Here is a 14,460-nt window from a genome sequence, read left to right as displayed (position 1 = left end):
TCACCGCAGTGCCCCCAGACTTTACCGGACACAAACTTACTTTTCGACACGTCCCTGATCTCACTCACAGCTCCCACTTTCGCGCAGCTCTAGCTCTTCCCTTTCAAAAAAATACAAAAATAACACGAGCACCACCCAATGTACCTTGACTAAACAAATGAAACTAAAACGTATGCAGCGCTTTCTCCCGCCGAAGCAGTATTATTAGCAGCTGAATGGAGGAGAAGCCTGCGAGCCGTGTCAATGCCTTCACTTCGAATTATCTCAAGAGAAGGGTGGTCCGCCTATCAAGTGACGCTCGTACTCACATTAGCGGTGACAGCGCAGACGAAGGCGGCGCACAACGGCGGCAGCGTTCCTTTTAGGTGGTTTGCCGACGTCGCAGCTGGGGAGGGGACGCAACGAGGAAGAGCCAACAACGACGTCGGCGACGACGGCGAAGTCGTCGCGCCTGTGACGTCGTACGCGGCTTCGCAGCGAGCAAGTTGAACACACACACACTGGCACACGCGAACGGCTGACCTTCGCCGCTTTGTGAAGTCAAGCGAGCCCTTCTGTGTCCGCGTGTGCTTGTTTGTGCGTGCGTGCGTTGTTCGTTATTGTGAGGAAGAACGCACCGTGCCGCCACCACCAGGGTATTACAGAAGGCGACTGCGAATACCGTAGCGGTTGGGCGATTTCGTAACTGCGCACTCGTCCCGCCAGAGCGGCCACGCCGCCTCTGCACGTGCTTCATGTTGCCAGAATACGTTCCTAGTGCTGTCCGCCGGTCAAAATAAAGAGCAGGGGAAGTCGCATCGCCATCGCAATCCTAAACAGCCAACCATCCCAATATAGGAAAGGAAAAGGCTCGTCCCTCAAGATGCAACAAGCTGGGCGCAACGCCGGTTTTTCTATTCCCGTCGTAACCATGCCGTTCTCTCCGCGACACCGGATCTGAGTCTCCATGGTGAGTAAATGAGAAAGCCCAAAGAATCAAGTCAACGCTAGGTGTCCGCGCCAGAAAGAAGCACAGCTGATCTTGTCTTCATGCCAATGACGGCCTTGGCACTAGCCAAGCCATTTCTTGCAGGTGAAACCAGGTTAAGAGCTCCGTCGTACCTCGCGTCTCATCTAGGTTCTTTGTTTGTTGGAGCGCGTGAGGTTGTGACGCGACCCTGAAAACAGGCCTACCCATCCAGCTGAATCTCCGCACCACCGTTCGAATGAGAGTGAGAACCAGAGCCTGCTTTTAGATGTAAGGTGAAGTACGGGCCCACGAGTGCTTAGGCTGGCACCAGCCGCCGAGCAGGCGCGCACGTATTTCGCTCGCTAGAAGTGTTCGTGGAGTGAATGAAGAAACGCTGAATTTAAATCTCTCGAAGGCTACCGGCAGACTGTCGCGAATGCGGATAACTGACTCGCACAGTCGCCAAAGAGCAATATTTATTCCCAAGGCAAATCTTGGCACTATGGGGCGAAAGCGATGCGGACGGCATATTAAAGAGAAAACAACAAAAAACTTTGCAAACTTTCTGCCTTAATCCGGATGTGGGAATGGCTAACAAATTTGAAACGGAGGTAAAACCTCGAACTGCTGAAATAAAATGCTTCAGGTGAGACACACGTGCTGCTGAGGCGGGGATCAACATAGTCCTATCGAACACTTAGATTTGTCGCATTGTTCTCTTCAAGACTTAGTGGAATATAGAGAGGTCGTCTCGTAAACACTCGTCTCGTAAGTGGGAGGTACCAGTTTGGAATACTGGGCCGCCGGATACCCACCGGTTTCTATATATATAAATATATAAATATGCGCAGATCTGCAAATGTGCGCATAAGATGTTATTAGGGAAAATAATCATGTCCAGCGTCGGTACGATGCGTGATTAGCGTGTAAACTACGCGGTTTCTTTACAGCGCCGGATTTTCTTCGCAGGTTGCAATGCCCGGCCATCACGACTATTCTTGCTTATCCGCCGCAACCAGTTTCATAGATAATGCTAAACCAACAAGACAACAGGTTTCCAAGTATTTCATCGTGACTAGTTGATGGGGATAATCGCTGCACATAGTAAAGTTTGCCTCAGCCCTTTTCGTAACTTAAATTGAACTAAACCCCAAAAGGCCTTTAAAGCCATTTACTCTTGAATTATGTCACTAAAATTGAGTTCAGTAAATGACCAGTTTTCCCCTAAAAAAGCTGACTTCAGTGTAAGTGTAGGTTGGTTATTTGTTTTAGCGCTATAACCATGACGACCTTGCACGCCCAAAAAATAAGAACTGAATCTTTAAAGTCCTCAGGCCAGAAGCGCCCCGGACAGTTCCCGCAGCGCGTTTGCATTTAATAGCGCTGCCTGCACAACAACAAAAGCAATAGCGCCAGGACCAACCAGTTCGTAAAAAAAAAACGAGAGATAGAAAGCGCGCCAACGAAAACAGCCAGAGAGGAAGTGAATGAAGGAGAGTTCTCCTTGACCATGAACCGTTAAAGCCTCGCGGCAAGGCTTCGGCCAAGTGCAATCCGATCCCGTGCGCTCAGCGACGCCGTACCAGCCACCCCGTTGGCCCCCGACGTCCCGCCAGCTCTGTTACTTTATACGCGGCATTCCTGAAGAAGAGAGCCGCTGCTCCGCTCCAGCGCTGCCCCAGGGCACGGAGAAGAAGGGAGAACAAGGAGGCGCGCTAATAAGGGGCGTCCTCGACAGGACCGAGCAGCAGCGATAACGAGATGATCGCGCGCCTTCTTAATCACCGCGGAAGCTGCTGTTTCCCAGTGCTGGAGATTGTTATTACAGGAAATGGAGCTCACCCAGCCTCTTCCCTGCCCTTTCCCAGCATCCCACCGGATGTCTGGTTGAAACGAGAAGGCGTACTTAAACTTGACCTTTGGAAGAACACGACGCCACTCTGGTGTGCGTGCGTGCGGGAAAGAGTTGGGACGGTTACCAGAGGACGTGGCGACATTCTTCGTGAGCCGGAGCGTCGTCTGAAGACAGGAAGAGTTTATTTTTTGTCATCTTGGGTGGTAAACAGAGTTGAAAGCTGTTACGTCGTGCATAAAAACGTCAGTCCCTAGAAACCACGAATGGTTGAGGGTTACTCACAAATAGCCGGTAGCATTTTTGAGTGAACCTAACCTCCACTTTGCGACAAATTTCCGTGGTTTTGTTTGACCAGGCGGTTTGCAGTCACTGCTACGTATCTGAATCCTTGCGTGCTTTAAAATGAATGCGGTTCTCAGCCGCTGATTGACATGGGTAAGTATCTGAGGACGACGCAGTGCTGTACAAGGAAAACAGTTTATTCAGGTGAACGTGTACCATTCTTTAACTGGAAGGAAACACCAAAGATGAAGAATCACTCGACCTTCACAGACCAGCGTCTGTGTGCTCTGGGTGAATTTTTCTGTAAATACTGCCTTTTCTGAAACCATTAAATTTAATTGAAAACATTGTCGAACAAGCAAGAAACAGGTGACACCTCTTCTCTATCAAATTACCTGCGCGGAATGCGACACAAGGAGCCAACAAACGCTCGTCTTAAAACAAAAGACAACAAAGCCTAGCCACGTGTTCACAAAGCATAAACAAAACGAATCCCACAGCGTAGCTGCTGGCAATATGAAGCATGAAGGAAAAAAGGTTTCACCCCTTATCGGTTGAACGAATGTGTACAAAAACATTCATGCTCTTTACAGCCTTTTAGAGCACTGCAACATCGTGGGATACTTCCTTTATGCGCACAAGGAATGCTACAAGTGTGTTATCCAGACGAACTCTAAACACCCGAGGTAATTTCTTCTTTTGCTTCATAATCAGTCATTCAAAATCGCACTGCATGTTGCCCTCGGCGGTGCGCCTACATGGAAGAAAGCCACAGGAACGTTCAGAGGTCGGGCGCCATTGGTTCCGCTATGTGGCGATGCCGGACGCCAACGAGGTGCAATTATGTAAAGTAGCACGGCTCCATGCAGCTCGCTTCACTGGTCAACGAACGCCCTGTGCCCGAAAGATCAGCCGAGCTTGCGAAGGGCTGAGTAGGCCTTGGGGCCGCCTTGGGCGGAGAGTTCAGACGGTCGTTTACCCGTTGGAGGGATTAAAGCAGAAAGTTAACCGAGCCGGTTAGGTGATCTAGGAAACGTAATTATGGGCTGTAAAAGAAACACACTGCCAGGAAAACCGGGAAAGACTTCGCTATAATTTAAGCCTTCAAGGAATCTACGAGAAAAAAGATGCATCCAGGTCACCGGCGAGAGGATGAAGCAAAAGTTGCGCTTTTATTTATGTTTAACTTTATACAAAAAATTACACCCATCTTCCCGCGAGGGAACCCTGACGTGATGCGAGGCATCGGGGGGGGGGGGGGGGGGGTTCAATTGGCGTTTTCATTGGGTTGATTCTCTAAATCACGTGAAACGTGTTGTGAACGCGTATGATGCATTCCATCACATGCGGGTGTTCTCATACGCGGGAAGATGGGCGTAATTTTACTTTTCATGCACATGCATACGCGACATGAGAGAGTTGCCATCAGCGTTTGGATTGACGCTGGTACTCGATTGTGTCAAACCACTCGCTGACGGGACTGTTGCTTCCATCGCACTACATCGGAAGAAGCAACGGAGTCGTCGTCGTCAAGCGAAGCACAAGCAAAGTCAAGCGCAGTCAAGCGAACGCCCTTGACTGAACCGGCGCAGCGCGCTCACCGCTTTATATTCAGCACTTGAAAGAGAGGAGACGAACGGAGGAGAGTTGCGCATGCGCCGCGAGAGCAAATGCGAGAGAGAAGCGTCAGCGAAGCGCGCGCAGCTGTTATGATAATGAGACAGAAAGAGTGCGTTGCACGCAGCTGTTGGCGAGAACGGAGGAGAGTTTGCGCATGTGCAGTGAGCGTGCGGACAACGGCGCGACAACGACAATGGAGGTACATACCCCCGAGCAAGAGATGCGTCGCATCTAAAAACAAAAAGTTGTAGAAGAATCCCTGCCGAGCGGTCTAAAAAATTACAAGTCAAGCACAACAGTTAACTTGCATCAAAAATTGTAATCACGCTGTGACACCCAATTTTGTTCAGTTTCGTGCCACCAGTACTTGCAACCCATAAAGCAAAGTGTTAATATCAATACTCATTGGCAGTTACATCATTATACGTACGCTTTTTAACCAAAGCGAGTCTTCTCCAACTCTTCAATGGGATTTGGTCGTGCCGTGTACCGAACAACTGAACAACTATAGCACCGAACAACTGAAGGCGGACGTAAGATTACAAAGTCGAGATTCTCTGCTGAAGTCTACAAGGAATCAGCTAGACGTGATACCGCAGTTTGACGCACCCAACCTGAACCCGCTGCTATTTGGTTAACAAGCGTGTTCAGCCATGGATCCACCACCGCTGCCTAGGGAGGGAGCCGTAATGAACGTATCATACGAGATACGGCTGACAAAATAGAAAGATAAGAGTTCAGCAGGTACAACGCCAGAACACGTAAGTAGCTGGTCAGAATATCCAGACCAGTGGGACCAACACCGCACTGCGCCTACACTAGCTAGCACATCAACAACACTCATCACCTCGTTCCTTATCGAGATATACTTCTTCCCTACGCAATGTGCCATCCGCTCAGAAGATGGATGTGCCTGACTGGGTGCGGAAGGATGTATACTTTTAAATACTGCGCTTAATAACTTCGATGCACAATCTAGCGTATTCAACATGCCCACACAGGCAGCCTTCACCAAACGCGACCGCTGATAAAAAGGTATGCTTCACCTCGCAGGGTTGATGTAGTTGGCTATGTATAACAGATGTGAACACGTTACAGGGTTTCCTATTGCAAAAACAAGCATCATTGATTTAGGAGTGGAGCGCAGCATAGAATTGCAACAACACGATTACAAGAAAACTCTTCGCTTCCGTAGCCATTTCTGTTTTTCTCCAGGGATGTTTCTTTAAAGACCATACATGTAGGATCTCTCCGCCTGTCTGTCGAGTGGCCGGTAGGTTGTAGGAAATAAAGGAATCATCGTCACAGTCGTTCTCGTCTTTGTCGACGAGTCGCCAAGACAATCATCGCCGTTGACAATGTCGTCTTCAGAGACTCAGGGGTTAGGCCATGAATGTAATTTTTTTTTTGGTGCGGCGTTTGTATCTCACAGCTATAGAAGTTTTGCTTGCGCCTCCGCAGCGCTTTGTTCATCGATTTCAACGTAACCCCAATTCCCCTGTAGGTGCGTTAGAATCGCAGAACAGTGTTTAGGGCCGTCCGTGAATTTTCTACTCGATGTAGAAGAAATGCAGCCGCACGACCCAAATAATCGCCAAGCTGTTTCTTGTAAAAGTGAGGATTCTTGAATCCCAGCCTGATTCAAAAGCATTGAACCCTAATGAAATAACAAATAATCCATTTTATGAACTACAAGTGGGATATTTATGGTGTGACTTTCTATTCATGGCCTTTGCCAGAAGAACCATATCCCCTTTGAGCATCCGAGGTGTAATGGTACTAACATAAATAAAAACTATTTTCAGGTTGCAGTGTATTCCTCCATGCACAGTAAAACACCTAGGGAAAAATGGCGATATTTATTCATGAGGCGGTAGTTGTAATCCGATGGTTTAAAAAACACAACTCCCTCTTTAGGCCCTCCACGGCTGAAAGGAACAAATGGCTTTTTTTGACACACCCTTTTCTACTTTTTTAGGAGGTTTAAGGCTAGACAGAAAGATTTATTTATCTACAGGAACAAGTATTCCGATAGCTGCAAGACACAAAGGGGGAGAAACGGCGCGTTGGTTTACGGTACCATACAAGGGCGTACTATTTTTTTACATGAGTTTTTTTTTTCATTATTTATGGTACTGTTCTGCAAACACGTAGCTAGTATATTCTGTGTACAGTCCCACACAATTCCCAAAGGCTGAGTTATGCTTTTTATAGTACATGCATCCTGCAGGCAGCAGTAAGTTAACAAAACTGAATCATTCCACACCGTACGCAATTTCGACCTCACAACGTGCATCCCTAGTGTGCTCCAAAACACGCTTGTATGCACTTAAAATCCGCTCCATTGACGTTTTTTTTTTCTCTGGGCGATAGCCATGGCTGATATCTCAATGCAAGGCAAAACGTTTAGTCGAACCTCGTTATAAGGAAGTAGCATCAGCAGAGTAATTTAGTTCGTTATATCCGATATTCGTTGTAACAGTAGAGGTAAAAATCGGTTCAGAACAATCGTTAATCTTGCTCCCACAAAAATCCTTCATACAAAAACGCATTATATTAATCTTCGAACCTACTATAAACAAGGTAACCCTCATCTTTCTCCCTGTGGCATTTCAAGCTCAGCGAACCAGAACATGAAACGGGAGATTACAACAGAACAAAGTTCATTTAACAAAACAGGCCTACGTTCCTATTTTTTTAGGAAGGATATGATCTTTGTCTGGTGGCTATTTACAGCACTGAGCAGAATGAAGTTTCCCACAGTGTCCACGAACAACGGGGCTTTTTCTAGTTCTGCAGTTTCGGACGCTGGGAGTTTTTCCAAGTAGCTTCTAAGCCTGCTGGTCAAATATTTCTTCGTTATATCCGATAATATGCGCGGCCCTCACAGTTTCACTTTCGATATAATGGAATAGGTGTTATTGAAATGAAGCCTGACCAACCAAAGTTCGTATTTAGTTCGCTATAGCCGATAATTCGCTATATCAGTGTTCGTTATAACGAGGTTCAACTGTATTGGCACATGACGTGAGGCTGTGAAAGTGGTTTCCCATTCGCATAGGGCCGACTCCAATATCATCAGGCACGATTTGACTTTCGAGTGCTTTCACTTATTCCGTTTCACTTCATATACACCGCGCATGCATTAAAAACAAAGCAAATCTGTTGCTGCGACTCACCTCCAGAGATGGGGACTGAAACCCGGGCACTTGTCTTTGCAGGTCAGGCAGGGTTGCCCTTCGTCGACTTCATGAACCAGGACGCCCTGCACGGAAACAGAGATCTTAGTGAACAAAACGTCACTTTGCGACAATTTTATCGTGTGTTGTCGCCGCAAGAGCACTTTTCTTCAATTGAAAAGACGTAAGTCTCCCTTTTGATCGGGCGAACGCTATAAAGAATCAGAATTCGAAACTCACACAAGGTCCCGGCAACAAGATCCTGATGCCGTGACGATCCTAAAATGACTGTTTTTACGGAGCGTTTATTTAGGCTTCGGGACATTGCCGAGCAATTGCTGCAGAAATTGGTTTTACAGGAAAATTTTGGCTTCACAGAAAGCGGCATCCAGACTAAAGCAAGCTTGTGGAGTCAAGCTGCAGACAAGTTATTTTTTTTTTAGTTTTTGTGCACTACGAACGGACAGTTCGCCTTTTGTTCATAGGTTTTTTACTAGGCTGAAAATTCGCATGTGTACTTGACAGGTCGGAAATTTAAGTCAGGGATGCCATCCCTAAAAAACTAAATATATGAAGGGCATGTTTTATTTTTGAAAGGTCTAAACATGTGACGTACACGCTGGTGTTATCTTCGCACCAGCTGAGTTCCTCATTGCTTAGCACGCGCTTTATTTCCATTTCTATTATCGCAATTCAACTGCTTGCACCTAATATTGCGTTAATTTTATTCGAATAAGGCCACGTCCTTACATCACCACCAGAGTCCTCTTTCTGCAATAACTGAAGGATGCATTTGTTGTACTCAAGATGCAAATGCCCAAACGTTCCCACGAACACGAAATTCGCTACTAAAATATAGATCCTCCTACGGTCTCCGTTATTCCCATTCGATTCGACGTGCCTTAGCTAAATGAAGCGCCAGGGCGATATCCGGCCCATAAAGGCGTCGTAGTTTATGGCTCGCAACATTAAGACCATCTGGGGTTCTTCAACACGCGTCAGAACCTCGTGATAAGGGTTATTTTCGTACCCCGCCTTCATCGGCGACCTCGAGAGAGAATACAAAGTGCAGAGCCACGATTGACGGGATAAAAACATAGCGTCGCTGGAACGAGGACAGAAGAAGGACGTGAAGTCCACGAGCGCTTATGAGCCATTCGTGGGCACATAAGCGCTGCTCTGTTTTGGCCCGTTGTGTCTAACCAGCACGCTTGAACAGCCACTTTAGAGCAGAGTGTCGGCTCACACATGATCAGTGCGCTGTTTTTCCTGCTAATTATGCCACCCAACACGCCGAAACAGGCACTTTGGTTCCGAGCCGCGAGCTAAGCAGCCAACTATTCTCACTACTCAACCATACGAGTTGCGCATTGTTTTTTTTAATTGGGACACGCATATGAGTACCGGAAAGATATAGCGGCGGCAAACACTGATTTTAACAACCTTGCTAGCGTGGTTACGACAAGCTTGCTGGGAAACCCTTCCCAGCAGCCTCGCTACATCGAGAAACTAGGTCGCAGACATCTATTGACAAGGCATCCACTCAACGGGCCCGGCCCACCTGAGGTCGCTAGACGCGGCACTAAACCACGAGGAGCGTGTGACGTCACGCTACCTCGTACCTCAAAACCACCAGCTATCGGTCAGGGCGGCCCATTTTATGCACGGCACTAAAACTCGCATGCGTGTGTACCATCAGGCAGCCTGTATTATAGACGAGTGTATGGCGGCAGATAGGCTATACGGCAACACCCCCTATGTTAAAGGCCTGTATTACCTGAAACGTAGCGGTATGAAGTCTGGTGAATATTTGCTTCGCAGGCATCGAAACACTTCGCCAGGAGGCACACGAAGATGCCGGTTAGTATACTAGGGAAGGCCTAGCGGGGCCTGACAAAGTACCGAAGCAGGCATCATGGTCTTGGCGGTGTTTCCGAACTTCCCCCTTCCGCTAAGTGGCTTATCGGCCCTGACGCCCCAGCAACGCTTCTCCAGCGCCCTTTCGCGGTTATAGATCTGGGAAACAGGCTGTGCGCTGCTGTGCTCGCGCAAACACTCAGTCCCCTGGCTTTTTATAGACCCGACAGTCGTGTTTCTTGGCGTTTGATGGCCTCTCGCACGCCAGTGTCGGCCCCAATCGTGGTCGTTGCGAGGAGATCGCCGCGCGCAGTTTTATTTCAAATGGCGTTTAGTTTTATCGCCGACCGGACACGCGCCTAGCCCGAGAAATCAGTAAAACAAGGAGGGCAAGCGTTTGTTTTCAAGGTTTACTTTATTGAGTTTTGTAAGTCGCCATGTGGTGTAGAGACATGCCCAACGGGATTACAAAACAAATTTCGTATTTACGATGAAGATGTACGTAACACACGAGGCGGACATTGGAGGACTGGGGTATCGGGGTTAATACAGGTGTTTTTGTTTTTAATGGGAATGAACAGAAGCAGTTGTACTGGCGTCCTCGCAGTCATCGGTTTAACACAGTGCGTGTAGCATCTGTGCTACTTTGGTAACTCTTAGACTTTTGCGTCTTGTTTGTAAGTTCATCGAAAATTAGTTTCGACGAACCAAAAATTTCATGTAACACACTGTCGTCTTCAAGCATGAGGTTGAAATAGTATTGCACTTGGTAAACCATTGATTATTTTTAGTCAAACTGTTTGTGTGACTTAGTTAACATTTTCAACTTTCGCTTTAATCTATGCAATAAATGCTCGTCCGTGGTGTCTGAAATGCCCAACACGGTGGTTATTCGATAATTTTAACCCCCTAGTCCAAAGAAATGCAGAGTTTTTTAAAGCGAAAGCTGCTTTAGTGGGACCGATGGTGTCCTGTCAAAAAAACTGGTGCATTTCCCCATAGACCGGTTGGTCGACCGAAGAGCTTTCAAAGTATCTCTGGACACACTGCCGGTGCGTCAAACTGATTTTCCATTGTGGTTACTTGAAAATCGCGAAAAACGAACGATTCAAGACAAGACAATACACACATCGATCATGAAGATGGAGTACAATACTATGCCTTTATCGCATAAACCACGTATCGCTGTGCATTCCATTGATTGATTGATTGATTGATTGATTGATTGATTGATTGATTGATTGATTGATTGATTGATTGATTGATTGATTGATTGATTGATTGATTGATTGATTGATTGTGGGGTTTAACGCACCGACGCAACGCAGGCGATGAGGCGGGCCGTAGTGGAGGGCTCCGGATTAACTTTGACTCCCTGGGGATCTTTAACGTACGCCGAAATCTCGAACACACGGACGTTTTTGCTCTTCACCTCCATCAGGAAAGCGGCCGCCGCTGTCGGGAACCGAGGCCGCGTCCTCGTGCTCAGCAACACAACGCCTTAGCCACTGAACCACCGCGGCGGGTATCGGTATGCATTTAGATCATTCGTACATGCGTTTACTTAGTGCGCAAAAAAAATTGTCACATGAGTTTGTTCTTCGTTTGCAATTCGGGGATTTGAAGGTTTGACGATCGAAGGATTGACGAGCGAAGGTTCGACGTAATTTTAGCTTTCGCGCTTCTCTCCACTTTGTTTAGAAATAGATCTGGTAAATGTTCTTGCCTGCTCGTTCGGCAGAAATCTGGGGCCGTGGACAGATCCGACAAATTTGAACGCCCCCACAGCCAATGTTGTGAGCAATTCCCTACAGTTGTAACAATTTTCCTGCATAATCTTCGGGCAATACAGTGCGGAGTTAGTGACTTTACTGCGGCGCTCACCCGTGTGTGCTCAGTAGTCCAGACTGCCCTTTTATGTACCGTCTCGTGCTGAAAAAATACTGTAGTGAATCACGCCCCGGTCCAGTTTTGGTTACAACCACCGTGTCTAAAAGTTGGCAACCCCACGCCGATTCACTTGTTCTGTCCATGCTTCTTGATACCAGAATTTTCAGTTCGCTGGAGTAGTGGGGTGGGGGGTGGGGGGGTGTAGAGTCAAATACGGAAGTCCTCTCAGGTTTTATTTTCCCCTTAGTTTCTTAAAACATAACCGAGTTATTTAAAGACGATAGTCTTTCTTGGGCTACTTAAACCCAGAAATTTCCGTCTGTCTGTATGTCTGTTTGTCTGTCTGTCTGTCAGACTGAGACTCGATTGAGCCACCCAGCCAAAGTGAAACAGAATCTGCGCAATAAAGTTATACACTACCAAATCTAAACATTTAAGTCCGGTGTTACCACTCATACTTGTGAACATTGTTGAACAAGAAGAAGACATCACGTAAACATGAGGCGGAAAACCAATACAAGAGTGATATCTGCAGTGTTCTTTTACTTAAAAATTCACGAAGGCTTGTTTTCTACGATAGCAAATGAAATACTACATCAATTGCAGAAAATCGTCGCCTGCTGTTGCTAGCGCTCCTATAGCTCATGGCGGTATTTAAGAAATCAAACGGCAACAGCAACGAACCGTTTTACTAGATAGATTCCACGTACCGCGTGGAACGCACGTGCAGAAGGGAAACGTGGTTCTATAAATGTTGTAGTAAGGCGACTCAATTCACGCGCGTCTGCGCCGTACGGCAGCGCTGGCATCGAGGCACCCGGCCTGGAGCAGTGGAACGCGGTAAATTTAAATTGACTTGAGCAACCTTTAGTATGTTTACCTTGGGAGGAGCGTGACGGAAGACTAACAACATGAGAAGTGAGCGGGAAAGCAAAGGGAGGCAGTTACTTGGCAAATGTCGACAAAGACTGTAGCCTTTTGTCGACATTTGCAACGAAAGGAGCAGATACGCGGCCAGTGTTTTGCAATCAGAATGTTCCGCTAAAATCGACACGCGTTTAAATTCAGTTGCTTTACTAGATTTCCCAAATAAACAACGGTGCAATGACAAGGAGGGCGGCGGCATTAGCGGCATATTATTAGTCCAGCGACCCGCTGCGTTTCCGTTATTAATTTAATTATACGTATATTTACTTATTGGTCGGGCTGCAAAGCACAGTAACTGAAGATACTGCATGTAAGAAATGTAACCAGCTCTATTTCTGTAACATTTCTAACACACGACACCCTTTGGGCTTTAAGCCTAATTAACAAGCCTGCGCTGATACATTTTTGCGGACGGAAGTTCCATACATCGGCAAACATACTCAGCCTTGGTGGTAAACTGCTCCGTAAGCTTCGAACCAATACGAAATGAAAATCTTGTATTCAGCGAAATAGAAGCATTGAGTCATGCAAGCCATCGAACACGATTGCAAATTGAATAGAAGTGATTCAAGATGAGAAGCCAAAAGTCTTTTTTGCCGAAAGGGGAGCCAGCGGAGGGGAAGTTGGCTCAACTAAAGTTTGCACACGCAGTTGGAGGGTAAACTGCAGATAAAAATTAGATTGCACAGTCGTGCTTGGCACTCTCCTCGGCTAAAGGCAGCTGGGTTCTTCATCCGCTGTCGCTAAGAGCTTTGGCAGTTGGTTCAGAATAGAATCCTTGACCCTACCTTGTATGAAAGCCATGGAGCTGTTGTATAAGTCAGAACGAAAGTCACCAACAAACACCAATTAATGTATCTAAGGCACGCACAAAATTCTCACAAGAATTGCTTACCAACAAAAACTAAACCGCAACACGGCACATAAATATCGAGCCCGGAACGATTCCAGCTCTTATACAATGGTGATCAAAGTTAAGTCGACATGTTTTTTTTTTTTAATTAGGCAATTAGATGTACATGAAGACTATCTCTACATTGAGGTTATGCGCCCAGGGGGACACATAATGAGGTGGCAATTTGTGATGTCGGTGGCCCAATAAATTAAAATTTAATAATTAACTTTTTAGTGCTTGCACTAAGCAGGCATGTTTGTATTGAAAAGTTAGAAGCAATGGTGTTTCTACTCAGTTTTATTTGGCAGCATTCTTCTAGCGCATTCGCGCTCCGAGATATCCAACTGCGAAGTTTAATTGCCGTTCGCATGATTACGCCTGCAAGAAAGTGAGGTCCGGCGCAAAGCTCTTCCCTTTGTCACGTGCCTGTTGTGTACGGTTTTTAGCTGGACAACGGGGTGGAGGCATGGGCGAAAGTGATAACTGGCACCCTTTCAGTCTTGGCTGGCGTTATCGCAATCTGCAGTACTCAGAACCGCTATCGAAACACAGAACAAAGGGGAGGAGTTTTGCGCCGGTCTTCACTATCATGCGTAATCATGCGAACGGCAATTCAACTTCGCAGTTCGATATCTCGGACTAGGAATGCGCTACAAGAATTCCGCCAAATGAAACTGCGTAGCAACACGATTACGTCTAACGTTCGAATACAAACTTGACTGGTTACTGCAGCCACTAAAAAGTTAATTACTCGAGTTCAGTTAATTATGCCACTGACAGCAATAATTACCACCTAATTCTGTCTCCAACTGGGCGTGTAACCTCACTGTATAGGTGGTCTTCACGTAAATCTAAGCGTCCAGTTTTAATAAATACCTCTCGACCTAATTTTGATCACCCTGTATAAACAAACTTCAACGCTCGGGCCCGCTGCATTTTCGGCAGTCAACCTAAACACCACTCGTTTGCTGGTATTTAGGCTGCCTTCCTTGAAAAACAGACTATT

The 14,460-nt window shown here is 46.7% G+C and overlaps 1 protein-coding gene across 6 annotated transcripts in view; it reads right to left on the bottom strand.

Moving 5' to 3' along the window:
- The window catches only part of Lmpt (four and a half LIM domains protein limpet), a 347,866-nt gene that overhangs the window by 209,286 nt on the left and 124,120 nt on the right, over positions 1-14,460 (bottom strand). For 5 of the 6 annotated variants that reach the window (XM_077682881.1, XM_077682885.1, XM_077682884.1 and 2 more), the window contains exon 2: positions 7,886-7,971. In XM_077682881.1, coding sequence (XP_077539007.1) covers positions 7,886-7,971 — 86 coding nt within the window. Of the gene's footprint in view, positions 1-308; positions 326-7,885; positions 7,972-14,460 lie in introns of those variants that run through there. The other variant, XM_077682888.1, reaches the window with a different exon arrangement.

This window comes from Haemaphysalis longicornis, unplaced genomic scaffold (genome assembly GCF_048455015.1).
Source record: "Haemaphysalis longicornis isolate Haplotype H1 unplaced genomic scaffold, Haemaphysalis longicornis Haplotype H1 scaffold_9, whole genome shotgun sequence".
Taxonomy (NCBI): Eukaryota; Metazoa; Arthropoda; class Arachnida; order Ixodida; family Ixodidae; genus Haemaphysalis; species Haemaphysalis longicornis.
The sequence above is the reverse complement of the archived record's forward strand: the minus strand, read 5'-3'. Positions and strand labels throughout refer to the sequence as shown.